At 44.4% G+C, this 13,656-nt stretch overlaps 1 protein-coding gene across 3 annotated transcripts in view; it reads right to left on the minus strand.

The window, feature by feature from the left end:
• The window catches only part of pcxa (pyruvate carboxylase a), an 83,308-nt gene that overhangs the window by 40,160 nt on the left and 29,492 nt on the right, over positions 1-13,656 (minus strand). For all 3 annotated transcript variants that reach the window (XM_024394449.2, XM_024394450.2, XM_024394448.2), the window contains exons 9-10: positions 13,251-13,413; positions 3,815-3,997 (exon numbers count right to left, since the gene is read on the minus strand). In XM_024394449.2, the coding sequence (XP_024250217.2) occupies positions 3,815-3,997; positions 13,251-13,413 (346 nt within the window). The remainder of the gene's footprint in view (positions 1-3,814; positions 3,998-13,250; positions 13,414-13,656) is intronic.

Here is a 13,656-nt window from a genome sequence, read left to right on the forward strand (position 1 = left end):
CCGTCACACTGAAGCACCTCTACCCCAGCCACACCCTATGATCAGAGGAGACGTGTGGGTGGATGTCTGTTTGCGAGAGAAAGTGGATGGGAGACTGACACTCGTTCCACATAAAACCACCAATATGAATTTCAAAATCTTAAAAGAAGCACCTTCATCCACCACAATCAGTCTCGATTTGATTTGATTTTAAAAAAATTAAATGACCATTTGGACAAGCTAGGCTTCGTCACAATATATAGACAGAACTCAAACAGTATTCTGGACATTTGTGGTTGGTTCCTTGAGGGAATCACAACCTTCCTAAAAGGAAATGATGTGGAAATCAGCACCAAATGCAAATTGGGAAATTAATGTAGCCGTACAATTCAGTACAATTCTATTTGTGTGCGAGAGACAAATGTGCGAGACAGGTACAGAGGGAGGGAGAGAGAGAGAGAGAGAGAGGGAGAGAGCGAGGGGGAGAGAGAATGAGCGTTGGAGGGCTTGAGTATTATTCATGCAAATGACTCATGTACATGCATGTTTAAGTGGTCAGTAACAGACTGCTGCATACATCATTAAAATCCTTGTTTATCTGCTAGCCTGGTCCTACAAATGTCTCATCACTAAACTGCATAGAGAGACTGTTTGGGGAGGAACAGTGAGGGGTATGATGACAATAAGTGCCACAGCTGTGAAATCCTTAGATCCTTATTGAACGCCCCTAATGCACAATCCCACCTTGAAGCAGAGTGCGGCAACGATTTCAAATCCCATTGACAAAAAAAAAAAACATAATAATAAAAATCACGTATGTTCACCTGAGCGAGGTAAGAGATGAAGGGATAATTTGTCTCGAGCCTTGCCTGCACACAACATCTTCCTCTCCTCTTTAAGCAGCCTCCCACTCATCTCAAATTTCACACAACTCCTCTCCCCATCTCACCACCCCCTGATTCAGTACGCAGTATCTCCCTCTAACACCAGTCACACCTCTGGGAACCATTTAGCGCAGATTAGGGCTGCAAAGTCCCTTGTAAAACCACTCTTCCAGCTCTACACAGTGTTTAGTATGGACCACGAGCCACATCTTCGGGTTCTATTTGTAAAGGAACATAGTAGTTACACAAGCTGGCAATAACCTGTGCTCCCATCTCTTGTTCAAGACCCTGGTCTTCGCTCTCATCCTTGTGTGTGTGTGTGTGTGTGTGTGTGTGTGTGTGTGTGTGTGTGTGTGTGTGTGTGTGTGTGTGTGTGTGTGTGTGTGCACACTGTACATCCATAACTGAGGGGAGGGCGAGAGAGGGAGGGCGGGGAGGAGGTAGGAGAAAGGGGGACACAATAGATAAAACTGATAGTAGGCACAGGAATCCTCGAGTAGGACCCAAGAGAGTCATTTTCCAGAGCACGAAAGGCACGGTTTCTATCTGCAGATGAGAGAGGGGTCAAAAAACTCAATTTAAAGCCAATTTATAGTCCAGCTGCAAAGTGAGACAGAGCTACATGTAATGGACATTGGGTTGGTACTGTTGGTTAGTCTTCCCAAGGGGCATCGGCATCCCTACAGTATACTGCAAAGCTAATAGCAGAACAGAACAGTGGACATGAGCACCGGAATACCTGGAGATCTTGCTGAAGCACAACTTCGGAGAGTCGGAGTCTGTTCCTACACCCAGCAAAGACATTGTGGGATTTACTTTTTGACAGGATTTCAACATGTTTACGGATTTTTTTTCTCCATTTCTTTTCTCGCACCATCAAATCATGAGGGATTTGGTAAAACATGACACCTGCGCTGCCTAGGGCTAGGGTAGTATCACAGTTTGACTGTTTTTCCCTGCCAACATGTTGCGCTTATAAATATGGGCAGATGTTGGCAGCAAGTCCTCTGCTTCCTAACACCTAATGGTGCTGGTGAGGAAATTACTTGGATCTTATTTGAACAGGTAATTAAATCTCCGGTGGTGTCAGTGCTAAAGAAATGAGCTATTTGAAGCTGCTGCTTAATAAAAAAAGGAGGCACTGCTGCGGCCTGATGGGATTTGAGTGGCCTTCCGCCACTGGGAGGAACAACATGAGAGATGGCGAGGTGGGAAAGGAGAGATGGCGAGGCGAGGTGGGAAAGGAGAGATGGCGAGGTGGGAAAGGAGAGATGGCGAGGTGGGAAAGGAGAGATGCATGATAGCGGGGGGGGAGAAAGAGTTTAGCTTACGCAGCGAGGGAAGTTAATCACACACGCAAAGAAATGGAGGGAGGGAATTGGACAACAGACATGGTTTGAACTTGTTCACCCGTCCTGAAGTGAAAGTCCGCCATTAACACGTGACAGTTGGCTTGTTAGTGCCCTTGTGGAGCAGAGAGGGGATGATCTGGAGCAGCTTTAATGTCTTTTGATATTTTGGAGTGCTGCCTTTGCAAATCCTCATGCCAACAAAACACCTTCGAGGCAGAGGAGAGCATAAACTTGGGGAAAGCGAGGGGTAGGGAGAGGCTGAAGATGGGGGAAATAACAGAGCAATGGAATATCACAACTCCAGGGCAGAAGTCTGTCACACTGCATCAGCATAGGTCAAAAAGAGGAGGAGAGTAGGGACACAACGTCGGGAAGGGGAAACTAGACAAGCTGAAACAGAACAAGGACAATCAAGAGAAGGGATTACGCCGCTGGAGGCAGAGGTTTGAAGAGGCTGGGGTCGGACACGGCCAGAAGACCAGAGTTCCACCACTGATCAACGTTGGAGAGTTGCCCCGCTGCATGCCCTTCAAAAGCTCAGCTGTGCCATGGTGCAGCTGCTGCCTCTAACCCTCGCTCAAATCACACACACGTTCCCCAATCAAAGGTTTCATTTAGAGCCATGGAAAGCGAAGGCTGGCAGTACACGAATCTCCTCTCACATATCCGGCAAAAATACATCCAGACAGCCATTACTGCCTTTTCATACTGCGCTTTCATGTGAGCATGTTGTTATTGACACTAGTATGGAATAAACAAAGAAATCCCACTGATCTGTATCTCTGATTCTCTACTTCACAATTCCAAACCAAAGCCCTCTTCGATACATAGTTGAAAGTAGACTCCTCCTGCCTGAATGTTTCTAATATGCTAGCCTTTCATCCTCTGTCACATGCTTACACATGAGCCATCCCATCCCCTGTATAATTAGCTTCTACTTCCCCTTGCTACTAAATAATTGGCCACTTAAAATGGTGCCATTTAAAAGATGCGCTTCTTGCAAGAAAACAAATCTAGGTTTTGTGGAGAAAATGTTTCATCATTGACTTTATCTGTGGCCCGTGGACTGGATTAGATGGAACTAGGAAGAGAGAAAGAACAGAGCTCCCTTGACCTTGCAGTGCAGTAGCGTAGTGATTAAAATGCCTTTGATCAGAACCAGATCCATAAATCAAGGCATAGATGACCTGACTGGCCTTAATGGCCCGTAATGGCCTCAACACAGTTCACTTCTCCCTGCTCACTTAGCCTTCTGACATCCTTTTCATGGAGCTCCTGCTTTCCGCGACTCTCCTCTCCAGAGTTGCCACTTTCAGCACTTTTCACCATGTAGCTTTTCCCTTACTAAGGATCTCCTGTCAAAAGCATCCCTGACCATAACACAGTAATGACACGTACAGACAGTTTCAGGTGAGGGTAAAACGGGGTACTTTCAAAAGATGCACTTTCGGGTTCTCTGACAAGTTGCAAATTCTTGATGACCGGATACATTTCGATTTGAAGCCATCCACCTCATGGCTTTACTGCTTGAGTAGAGCAGTTGGGAGAATGAAAAAAGGCTAATGTGGACACACGACGTGCTGTGGGTAATGACCCTACCTTGACCCCGCGGACACGGAACTCTGCCAGCGCCCGGTTCATCTTGGCAGCGGCGGCAGGCAGGTCATTCCCGCTGGCGATGACTTTGACCAGGAGGGAGTCGTAGTGGGGGGAGATGACGGCCCCCTGGAACGCGGAGGCACTGTCCAGACGGATGCCCATGCCCTCTCCCGTCCGGAACACCTGAAGAACGGGGACAGGAGAATTACAGGGTATGCAGGCAGCAATGCAACAGATGCGACAGGAAAAGAACAACCCTGTTGATACGCAGTACGTGCCAAGTACATGCACATTTACAAATGTGGCAATTCACATCCTTTGATAACACTCAACCCTTTGTTAATTCACTCAATTAGTCAGTGGTAGTCTCAGCTGTAGCTGTGCGATATGTTTAAATTTGCCGATATCCTTTAAACAAGCTGCATTTCATGAGCCAATTAAAAATCTATGACTTTGGATTTTTTTTTTTTTTTTTAGCACAAAGAAGCTCACAGGATGTCAGTAAAGTTAACATTCCAAATTAAAAAGGTTTGATTGAAAAGACACAAAAAAAGAGAGGACGTTCCTAAAGTCTTGGGCTAGGCTCTGTGCAATATCAGAACAGACCAAGGATAAAAAGCTAGCCTTCCAAACAGCAGATATTGCCCTTAAATGGGTGATACATAGTGTTGGCACTGAACCACTGAATTATTCAAGCTTGGTAATACCGTGCTGTGCTGAGATCTTTATTGGTTGAAAATGGCATACTGAAAATGCAACTGAAAATCGTGTTTAGCTCCATAAGAGTCACCCCCTCATCCTCCAAGCTCCCGTCCCTCTGCCTTCGTGTGCCTCCCAGCGTAGGGATTAAAGCACTGTTAACCTCATTCTCACTGTGTGAGAGGCACTGCAGGGAGGACCCTTACACAAATCAGAACAATCGCAGCCAAACAGCCTCCCAACACAATTAAACATGTCCACCTGCGTTGCCAGCGTTGGAGCCCCAGCCCTCGTGTTGTGAAGAGGACTGGGAGAGATGATGTGTTCCGCGGTGTGCTGCTCCCACCTTTGGCGCTGCTGTGTATCTTGGAGCGCTCACATTTCAATTCTCTCAATTAGATATGAATAGGATATCGCAATCTTAGCCGAATAATGTTTTATAGTACACATTTGCACTTCGGGATAGATTGTATGCCAGTGGTTTTAATATATAGAAAAGTAACCAAATGAGCAAGTTACAACTACGATTGTGTTTGATTGTTTTCCAAACAGTAGGCTAATTGAAGAATAGAGAATTTTCTGTTTATTAACTGAAATATACCCGGAGGGATGAAGCCCACAGCAACACAGTAATGGACAATGTCAGAAAAAAATACAAATTCAGTATTTATGGCAGAAGGAGGAGATCACCTCATGGCTCCAAGGTAACACTGGTTGATGTCCAATCACGCTGCCACAGCACAGTGACTAAAACCTTTCGGGCCAGACTCAGTGTGTACCTCCTGCATCTCTCTCGCGCGCTCTGTCTGGGAGAATAAACTGATCCGAGGTTTAATGCGCTCTGGTCATGGAGCACATGCTGCATCATGGGAGGGAGGCTTGAGGGGGTCTAAACGTGCTCGTTTCTGTCAGGATGCTTGTGCGACGCTTCAACCACTGTCGTCAAGGCAACAGGGCAACTTAAGATGGCGGCCTGCCAATCCAGCTCCCCCCCCTCCACCATCGTTAGACACAGCAACCCTCCGTTCAAAAGTAGGTCACAACACCTACACTAATTCACACAGCCTAAAACCTCCTTGACAAGCATGTACCCGTACCACGCTGCAGCCTCTAACAACACACCCTCTAGGACCCATCCAACCCGACCAAAAAACCAACAACTGTCAGTCCAACAAAGGCTTCACACCACCTGTGTTTAGCATCTCCCCTCCTTCACTGCCTCCCTCACTTAGAGATGACTTCAAAAGTGTTGTCAGTTTGACAAGTTGAACAGAACGTTTGCCCAAGCTTACCCAGCTGTGTAGAGCACATTTACAACAGAGGCAGGGTCCTCCGGAGGAACGCAGTATACTTGTTCAGCATGTCTACTGAACACCTCCTGTGTGTGTGCAGATCAGCTGCACTACGAAGCCCAATATGACCAGACAACTGTCTTTACGGTCAAGCTAGGGGGAAGATTGTTGCTGATAGACATTTCTGCTTTTTAATTATTCTTTTAAAAAAAACTTAAAATTAATTCATTATTTATGTAAATATATTAAAGCTCTGCCTGAGAACGTGTACGTCCAGTGCGGCTAGTTGAACTGCTGATACAATGTGGACACAATCAAATCTCTCCCACAGGGTGTCCTTTGGGCCGGCTTTTGACAAAAATAATCAATAAAAGCCGATAAATAAAATTAACGCCGGCCAACTGTCTGGGAGAATATTGTTTTATCAAATTGCATTGAATAATGTTTTTTTTTAGCCCATTCAATGATGAAAATACATTCGACTGGTCATGCTTATCAGTTTATGGGTTCATTTGCACCATTTAGTGCAAATGTAACTTGGGTGTGCATTTTCGTTAGGCCTAAATAAGACTCATAACGACTATCACACACTCACAGCATACACACAACAGAGCCTGGTTTAAGCTGAAAATCTGTCAGCCAGAGCAAAAGCTGCTGCTCCTGTTGCTGCTGGAGTGAAACATTCTTTCAGAAGCCAAGTCATCACGCAACAATTCTAAATGAAATCACGCGTTTAAAAAAACGATTAATTATTTTATTTTTTAAATATATATATATAATAATTTAAATGAACTTATACTCCTATTTCTCAACTGGTAATCGAAGCGCACTTCCCATTCAAATTGCGTACAACGGCAGGCAGGCTTCCGCGCATCACACCACTTTGCAATGAGTTGGCGGTAGTATGCATTTTGAAAACATATAGGCCTACTTAACTGTTAGACACCTGCACATTTTACTACATATTATGTAACATGTTAAACTTGCTCCAAAGTAGCCAAAACACAACCAAATGTGGAGGCAATTCTTTTATAAAAGACCTCCATTGCTGTGCCTATAAAATGTGAAGAAATAATAGTTGATCAATATTTTAAAAGCTAGACATTCTGATCGGTTGCATCAGCCACATCTTTTTATGTATCCTCGGCCTACTGGTTGTATGAATTTGGGATCTACTGTCCAAAAACTGTCCCAGAGTCTGTTTGGAATAGGCTATTTATTTCTCGCACAGAACGACAAGCTGACCAACAGAATAGATTCATGCTAGTGCTAGGCTAGTGCTAATGCTAGGCTAGTGATTTGGCTGTTGATTACTCGTCTTGTGGGCTGAGAAAAATTTGTAATGTGGAATGTTCTAACATCTTCGAAATGCGCATCAGAATTCGGTAAGAAGGACGCCATAATCCAAACGTGATTTCTGTCATTCAGAGCACCGTGGGGTGGACGCCCAAATCCGGTTTCGCACCCGGTGCACATGGGTCAGGTACATTTCTCAAAATGTCTGGTAAATGAAAATGCTGCCAGTCAAATGTCCGGGGCCACATTTTCCTATCGGAAACCCTGCTCTCCCAACACGCACTTTAACGGATCCAACAAATCCCAGTGACATTGCAGCGATGCACCACAGCTGCAGTCAGGCAATTAAGACATCAGGAAAAGGACTCTCATGCCCCGTCCTGCTCAGAGACACACAGAGACACAAAAGACCTATTCACTCCATGGACACCCCTTAAGAGACGTGTAACCTACATGGCAGTTGAAAGTGACATTATTAATAATTCAAGGTTTAGGCAGGAAAGAAACCGGAGACAGCAGCTCTCTAGATGCTGCAAAAACATTCACAACCTGACATTCCCCAGTTGGAGACAACAAGTAGACAGAACAAATGCACATTCACAAAATGTTCACACACACACAGGAAGACTAATGAGTCTGGGATGCGCGCCTGGGACACTAGAGCAGTATCAAATATGACCCATTAATTAGATTGGATCTCAGAGGAAACATGGTGGCGAAGCAGGGAGAGGAAGGCGGTTAGGAACCATTGATCCCTGGAACACGCAGCAGTACGGGGTCAGCGGTCATACAGAAATACTGCAAATATGACACACAATCACATTAGGCTGGACATTAGAGACACTCAGAGGTGGTGTAGTGCTGTTGGTTTGGGGGTCAGGGTTGTGGATGGGGGCAAGGTTAGGGGGAGGCAACGCGTAGGAGAGACTCATCAAGAGCCAACAAGCACTGTTCGGGAGAGGGGAATAAGGGGAGGGCAGGATAGAAGACAAATTGAACAGGAGAGAGAAGGACAGAAACAGCAGAAGGGATTACACCATGAAGAGACGAGAGCACAAAACAATTGTCTGAAAACAAACCAAGGTGGGAAGAGAGAAAGGCGGAGTGGGATGGAATTGAATTGCATGAGAAAAGAAAATGTCAAGCAGAGGGAGAAGTGTGCAGTGAGGGAAACCTAAAAATAAAAAAATAAAACATAACTTGTTTAAAACTAAAAATGCATCAGAGAGGAGGAAGATGGTGAAAGAGGGAGAGAGCGAAGGAGGTGGAGGTGAAAAAAGGAAAGAGGGAAATGAAGTGAGAGTGGATGGAGATAAGGAAAGAAAACCAAATTATTTCAGGAGACCAAAACAAAATTGAAAATTAGAAAACGCAAACCGGAGTAGACAAGGATAGGGGGAGGGATGAATAATGGAAACCACCCAAAAATGGGGAGAACGTGGGTAAACAGGATGAAAAGAGGAGACTTTTATTACCTATAAAATACAGTGGTGCAGAGGCACATTTTTCACGAGGAATAGAATGTCCATCATAATTACAGTGAATTGGTTTCTATTAGGCGTAGGACAAGGGGCGAGGTGGGGGGGGGGCTGCGCAATGATATTCATTTCAAAGTATCAGCAAATGGGACATTTTCAATTTCATTTGGGGCAGCAGGGACAGATTTAGTTTCTGAGAGGTTATTTTACAGGGTCTGCAACAGATGGGGCTCTCCATCGATGAACAACATTGGTACGAGTGCCTGTCTGAATAGGGAAGCCTATACAGGTTTAATATGTACTACAGTACCTCATAAGAAACAGAAAAAAAGGTCCTATACAACAGGTTCTAAATTCAAAGGAAATATGAACCAGGGTATTACATTGGACAGTTCTGTTAAACTCGCTTTTAAAAATCAAGCTAGTCTGGTTTGTTCATGTCAACACATCACAACGCAAAAAAAAAAGGAAATACTTAGTAGTGATGAAGGACAACACAGAATAGTAAACCGACATCAAGTAGATTAATAAATAAAAATGCTAAAGTGTGAAAGAATGGAAGGTAAACATGGGAGATCTTGGTAAGCGTCAGCCCCAGCAGGAGACTGAAAAGAGGCAAGCGTGAAGAGGCATGAATTGAGTGGATTCAGGAATTTAGTGGGTTCAGGAATTCAGTGGATTGAGCAATTTAGTGGGTGGGTGTAAGGCATTATTTCAAACCCTTACATTTCATTGGCCATGAACCGCAAGTCAATGGATGAAGAAGAAGTGAACTCAAATCAGTATAGAAGAGAGTGAACGGCTCTTTAAAATAAAAAGCTATAAAAAAAACGTTATAATCACAGGAGGCTGCTGATGGGAGGACGGCTCATAATAAATGTCTGGAACAGAGCGAATGGAACGGCATCAAACACATGGAAACCATGTGTTTGATGTATTTGACACCATTCCATATATTTCCGCTCCAACCGTTACCAAGAGCCCGTCCTCCCCAATTAAAGGTGCCCTCAACCTCCTGTGCTATAAATACAAATTATTCAACCCCCCCCAGCTTTCATTAACACTGTATAAATGTAGTCGTGGACTGATTCAATTCCTCCTCCCCCTACCTTCCAACCTACACAACAATAGACCCTGCACGCACTGGGTTAGAAGGCCACAAATGGCAACTGAGAAAGCAGGGACAAGAAACATCCATCTCCTCGCTCAGTGACAGTATCAATATTGCAGTAGAAACAGCCAAACAAACTTGAGGAGGACATGCCTTTTTCAAATCCATAAATGTTCAAATACATCCATTTCAAATCTCACCCCAATGCAGTAGTTTGAGGGCAGCTGTTCCCACATTTCTGAGTGGGGAACAACAGAGGCAGTCGAACAATAGAGAGACGGACTGTACAACGGGATATGTGAAACCCTTCTGGGCATATTGAACTTGGCTGAGATTTGCAGTCCAGAGCTGCCTTCTTTATCTAATGCCAGGTCGCCATGTCATTAAAGCCAGCATGGCTATACTTTGGTTACAGGTGAGATTGCCCAACTAACCACAGGGAAGAGAAACGCTGAGCAAGATTCAAGTGTTTCAAACGACTTATTTTCCTGGTTTGACCAATTTTTTTTCGGGGGTGTGACTAGCTACTTGAGCACAGAAAATATACTCACTTTGTGAACCTTTAAAAGAACAATTCTGCTATTCCAGGATTTTGATGACGTAGTCATTTGAAAAGTTAAAAATATGAATATAATTTGCCTGCCTGTATAAGTTAGTCTGAGCAGGAGTCATCAGAACCGATATAGAATGGTTCCCTGGAAACTGCCCTGCTCAGTACAGTTGCTCAAGTATTCATCCCCCTAATGGATAAAGAGAACAGGACAGGTACTAATACATATTTAGCAGTGGAGGGAGCTGGGGACGTCTCACTGTGCTGAGAGTGGGGTGTGGCTGAGATCAACTGCATACGTAAAACATGCATCTAAATGAATACATGAAGCATGTGAATCATCCTAGTCTAGTCAGTCCACAATACATGAAAGTAGTAGTATTCTTTATTCCACAGTGAGTCACTTCATGTGGAAGCTAGTCTGCAGAACATGCCAGTTTCTGGCACAAAAACCTAAGAGAACAATAACCAGACTACCCAATAAGACAGATCACACCGCCAGAGAGGCTAGAAAGCTAGCCACCACAAACATCCTTTGCCTGTTTATAGAATGCCTGCAAGTTCTCCTGTTCCCTGCTCGGAATTCACAAGTATGTGTTCCATTTTATGTCGTCTCGCCTTGGGAATATTTCACAAATGATGGTTTTGTTAACATGGGGGCAACACAGAGCTTAATACAGAATACTAATGTAATCTTCAGCTTTGCCTTTATTCCCTGGGCCATCTGAAAACCACATAAAAACAAAAATGGCACCACTGGTTCAAAGATTTGCCGTTAGAGCTGTGAAAGGCAACAAATAACAAAACAAGGAAGTCTTCATGGACCAATTCAGCAAAACTCCTACTCAACGTGTACAACCTTGACTTTTGTTTAGCATTCTCAGATGCAAGCCCAACTGAATTCAAATGTCTCCATGATATTGGCCATGCCCTTGGGAATACCTGCACAAAGAGTCGAATATGCATGGAGTTTAGATAATGGCTAATCGGATTTATAAAGGTAGTTTATTGGTGCCACCCGGCACCTCTCCAGTAGAATGGGAATCGCCCATTCCAAACAGTCTGGAATGTCTCAGCTCAACATTCATCATGCTACGGTTGTTGTTCAGGACCATAATGAGGATGATGGCAACGACAACGCAGTGATCACAATAACGACGCTGGTCAATTTCTTGGCACACTGATACTGAACATTTCCTTGACAGACTGCTTAAAGTAGGCAGAGGTCATTCTGTTGTTTTCATGTGCAGTTCTCATTTACCACCTGCCCAGTTAGTGAACAGAATACAAAAACATATCGACTGATGTCAAAACAATTCAAAGGAACCGTTGACAAGCTAACAAAGTAAACTGATCCAATGCCAGTGATTACCTATTGAACCGATGGCAAGTATTAACGCTTCTTTTCCCTACCTACTAAATTACGGTGCTCCTACTCGCCCTGCATATCTGAATCCCATCCATTAGGAGTTGCATCCTCATTCATCATTGTGTCTTCAAATGAGCTTCTGGAGAATAAACACAGGAGGAGAAAGTCCGGAGCTAAACCTGCGCCCCTCCCTCTTCCCCAGTCTTTACTAGATGTCACATTCACACGTTGCTTACAAGTTATTTTCTTTGCACAAACATTCTCCTTCTCTCGTAATGTCTGGGAAAGCAGAGAAGAAGAAAAAAATAAGTTGACACTTGTCATTCAGACAAACCCGGAGGAGCGGGAAGGAACGAGAACCCGTCTGTAGTGTGTACCTCATCTACTATCCTGTCCCTGGACAACACCGAAACATTCCTTCTGCATTTCACCCTTCTGGCGCCACTCTACACCTATTTACTCACATCCATAATGCATCAAGTTGTCAATATTGATGCTCTACCCATCACCTGCTGCATCTCTCATGGACAATAACAACGGCCGCATTACATTGCCTTTCAATTAGAGGTAAGGAAAAAGACCGGCACAGAGACAGAGACCGTTCCAAATCCCACAGGGTGTGTTGAGAAAAAGTTGAAAACTTTCATAACTTCAAAGACTATTGACACATCCTTAACTCTCAGAACTGTGGAATGAGAACTTAGTATCAATTTCTCAGCACCTTGATGCAGAACCTGTTTACACAAACTGCCTGCACTGGGTACTTGATGTTACATGTAGTCCTCTGTAGCTCAGTTGGTAGAGTCTTGGGGGTGTAACACCAAGAGTGGGTTCGATTCCCCGGAGCACCCATACGTAAAATGTATGCACGCATGTCTAAGTTGCTTTGGATAAAAGCGTCTGCTAAATGGCATATTATTATTATTATTTAAATATGTATTATGGAGAATTGCCTTCTCATGGAAGGAAAAACCATCAAGCGTTCCCAATTTTCTGAGGAAAGAGCTTGCAGAATTTGCAAATCGTCTCAGGAATTAAAGGGCACGTGGGCACGTGGTTATCAAAATACCACAAGATAGTTTTGGAGTGATATTTTGGAGTGATATTTCCGTATCTTCCTTTAAGCTTGGCAATTTACTGGATATATGTACTCAGATAGATCCCTGAGGGCAGTCCGAGCAGATCTGAGGCTGAACTCTTAATGCATTAGGAAAAAACCCAGCTCCTTAGTGTGAATCAGAGAGACCAGGTAGACGACCAGACTAGACAGACAATCTACAGCTGGAACAGACGGGGATTTTGGCCTGATTCAAGGCCTACATGTCAAACAACCGGGGGATATCAATATTTGCTCCATTATTTATTTAAAAACGCAACTCATCCCCAACAATCATTCAGACCAGAGGGCTCCTATGGGAAAAGGGTCGGTACGCCAAGTCTACAGCATTAACTAAATAAACACTCAACTACAGAACCCTAAATGGACATGCATAAGTAGAGGTAGGAGGGTTATTTCCTGGGAAATAGTTCTGTCAGGGCTCATGGGTCAGAAAACCTTCTGGCCCTACATGGCGGGAGAGACTGCGCCTCATTATAACTGAGTGGCAGTCTGCAGGGAGGGGGGGGGGGGCTGTTGCTTACCTCAAGCCGTCCAGTGTCAGGCTGGAAGCCACGGGCAGGGTCCTCTGTGGTCACCCGGCATTGGATGGCGAAGCCATTTATCCGGATCTTATCCTGCTTCAGGCCCAGCTCTGGCAGGCTACGCCCCTCACACACGTGCAGCTGAGCATGAACCAGGTCCACACTGACAGGAAGAAGTCGGGGAGAGTAGAAAGAGAGAATTTTACTGTCTGAATTGACAAGGAAAACACAAGAAAATGCGCTCGGTTGTGCATAAAGTTCCCACTCTGGTATGTCTACAGGAGTTACCAGTTCAGAATCTTTTTTTATCTTGATACCCATGACAAACTTCAGATACCTTGTGTGAAATTACCCTACACGATACACAAGCAGTGTGGTGACATTCACAACTGATGTGAAGATGAGA

Source organism: Oncorhynchus tshawytscha, linkage group LG30 (genome assembly GCF_018296145.1).
Source record: "Oncorhynchus tshawytscha isolate Ot180627B linkage group LG30, Otsh_v2.0, whole genome shotgun sequence".
NCBI classification, from domain to species: domain Eukaryota; kingdom Metazoa; phylum Chordata; class Actinopteri; order Salmoniformes; family Salmonidae; genus Oncorhynchus; species Oncorhynchus tshawytscha.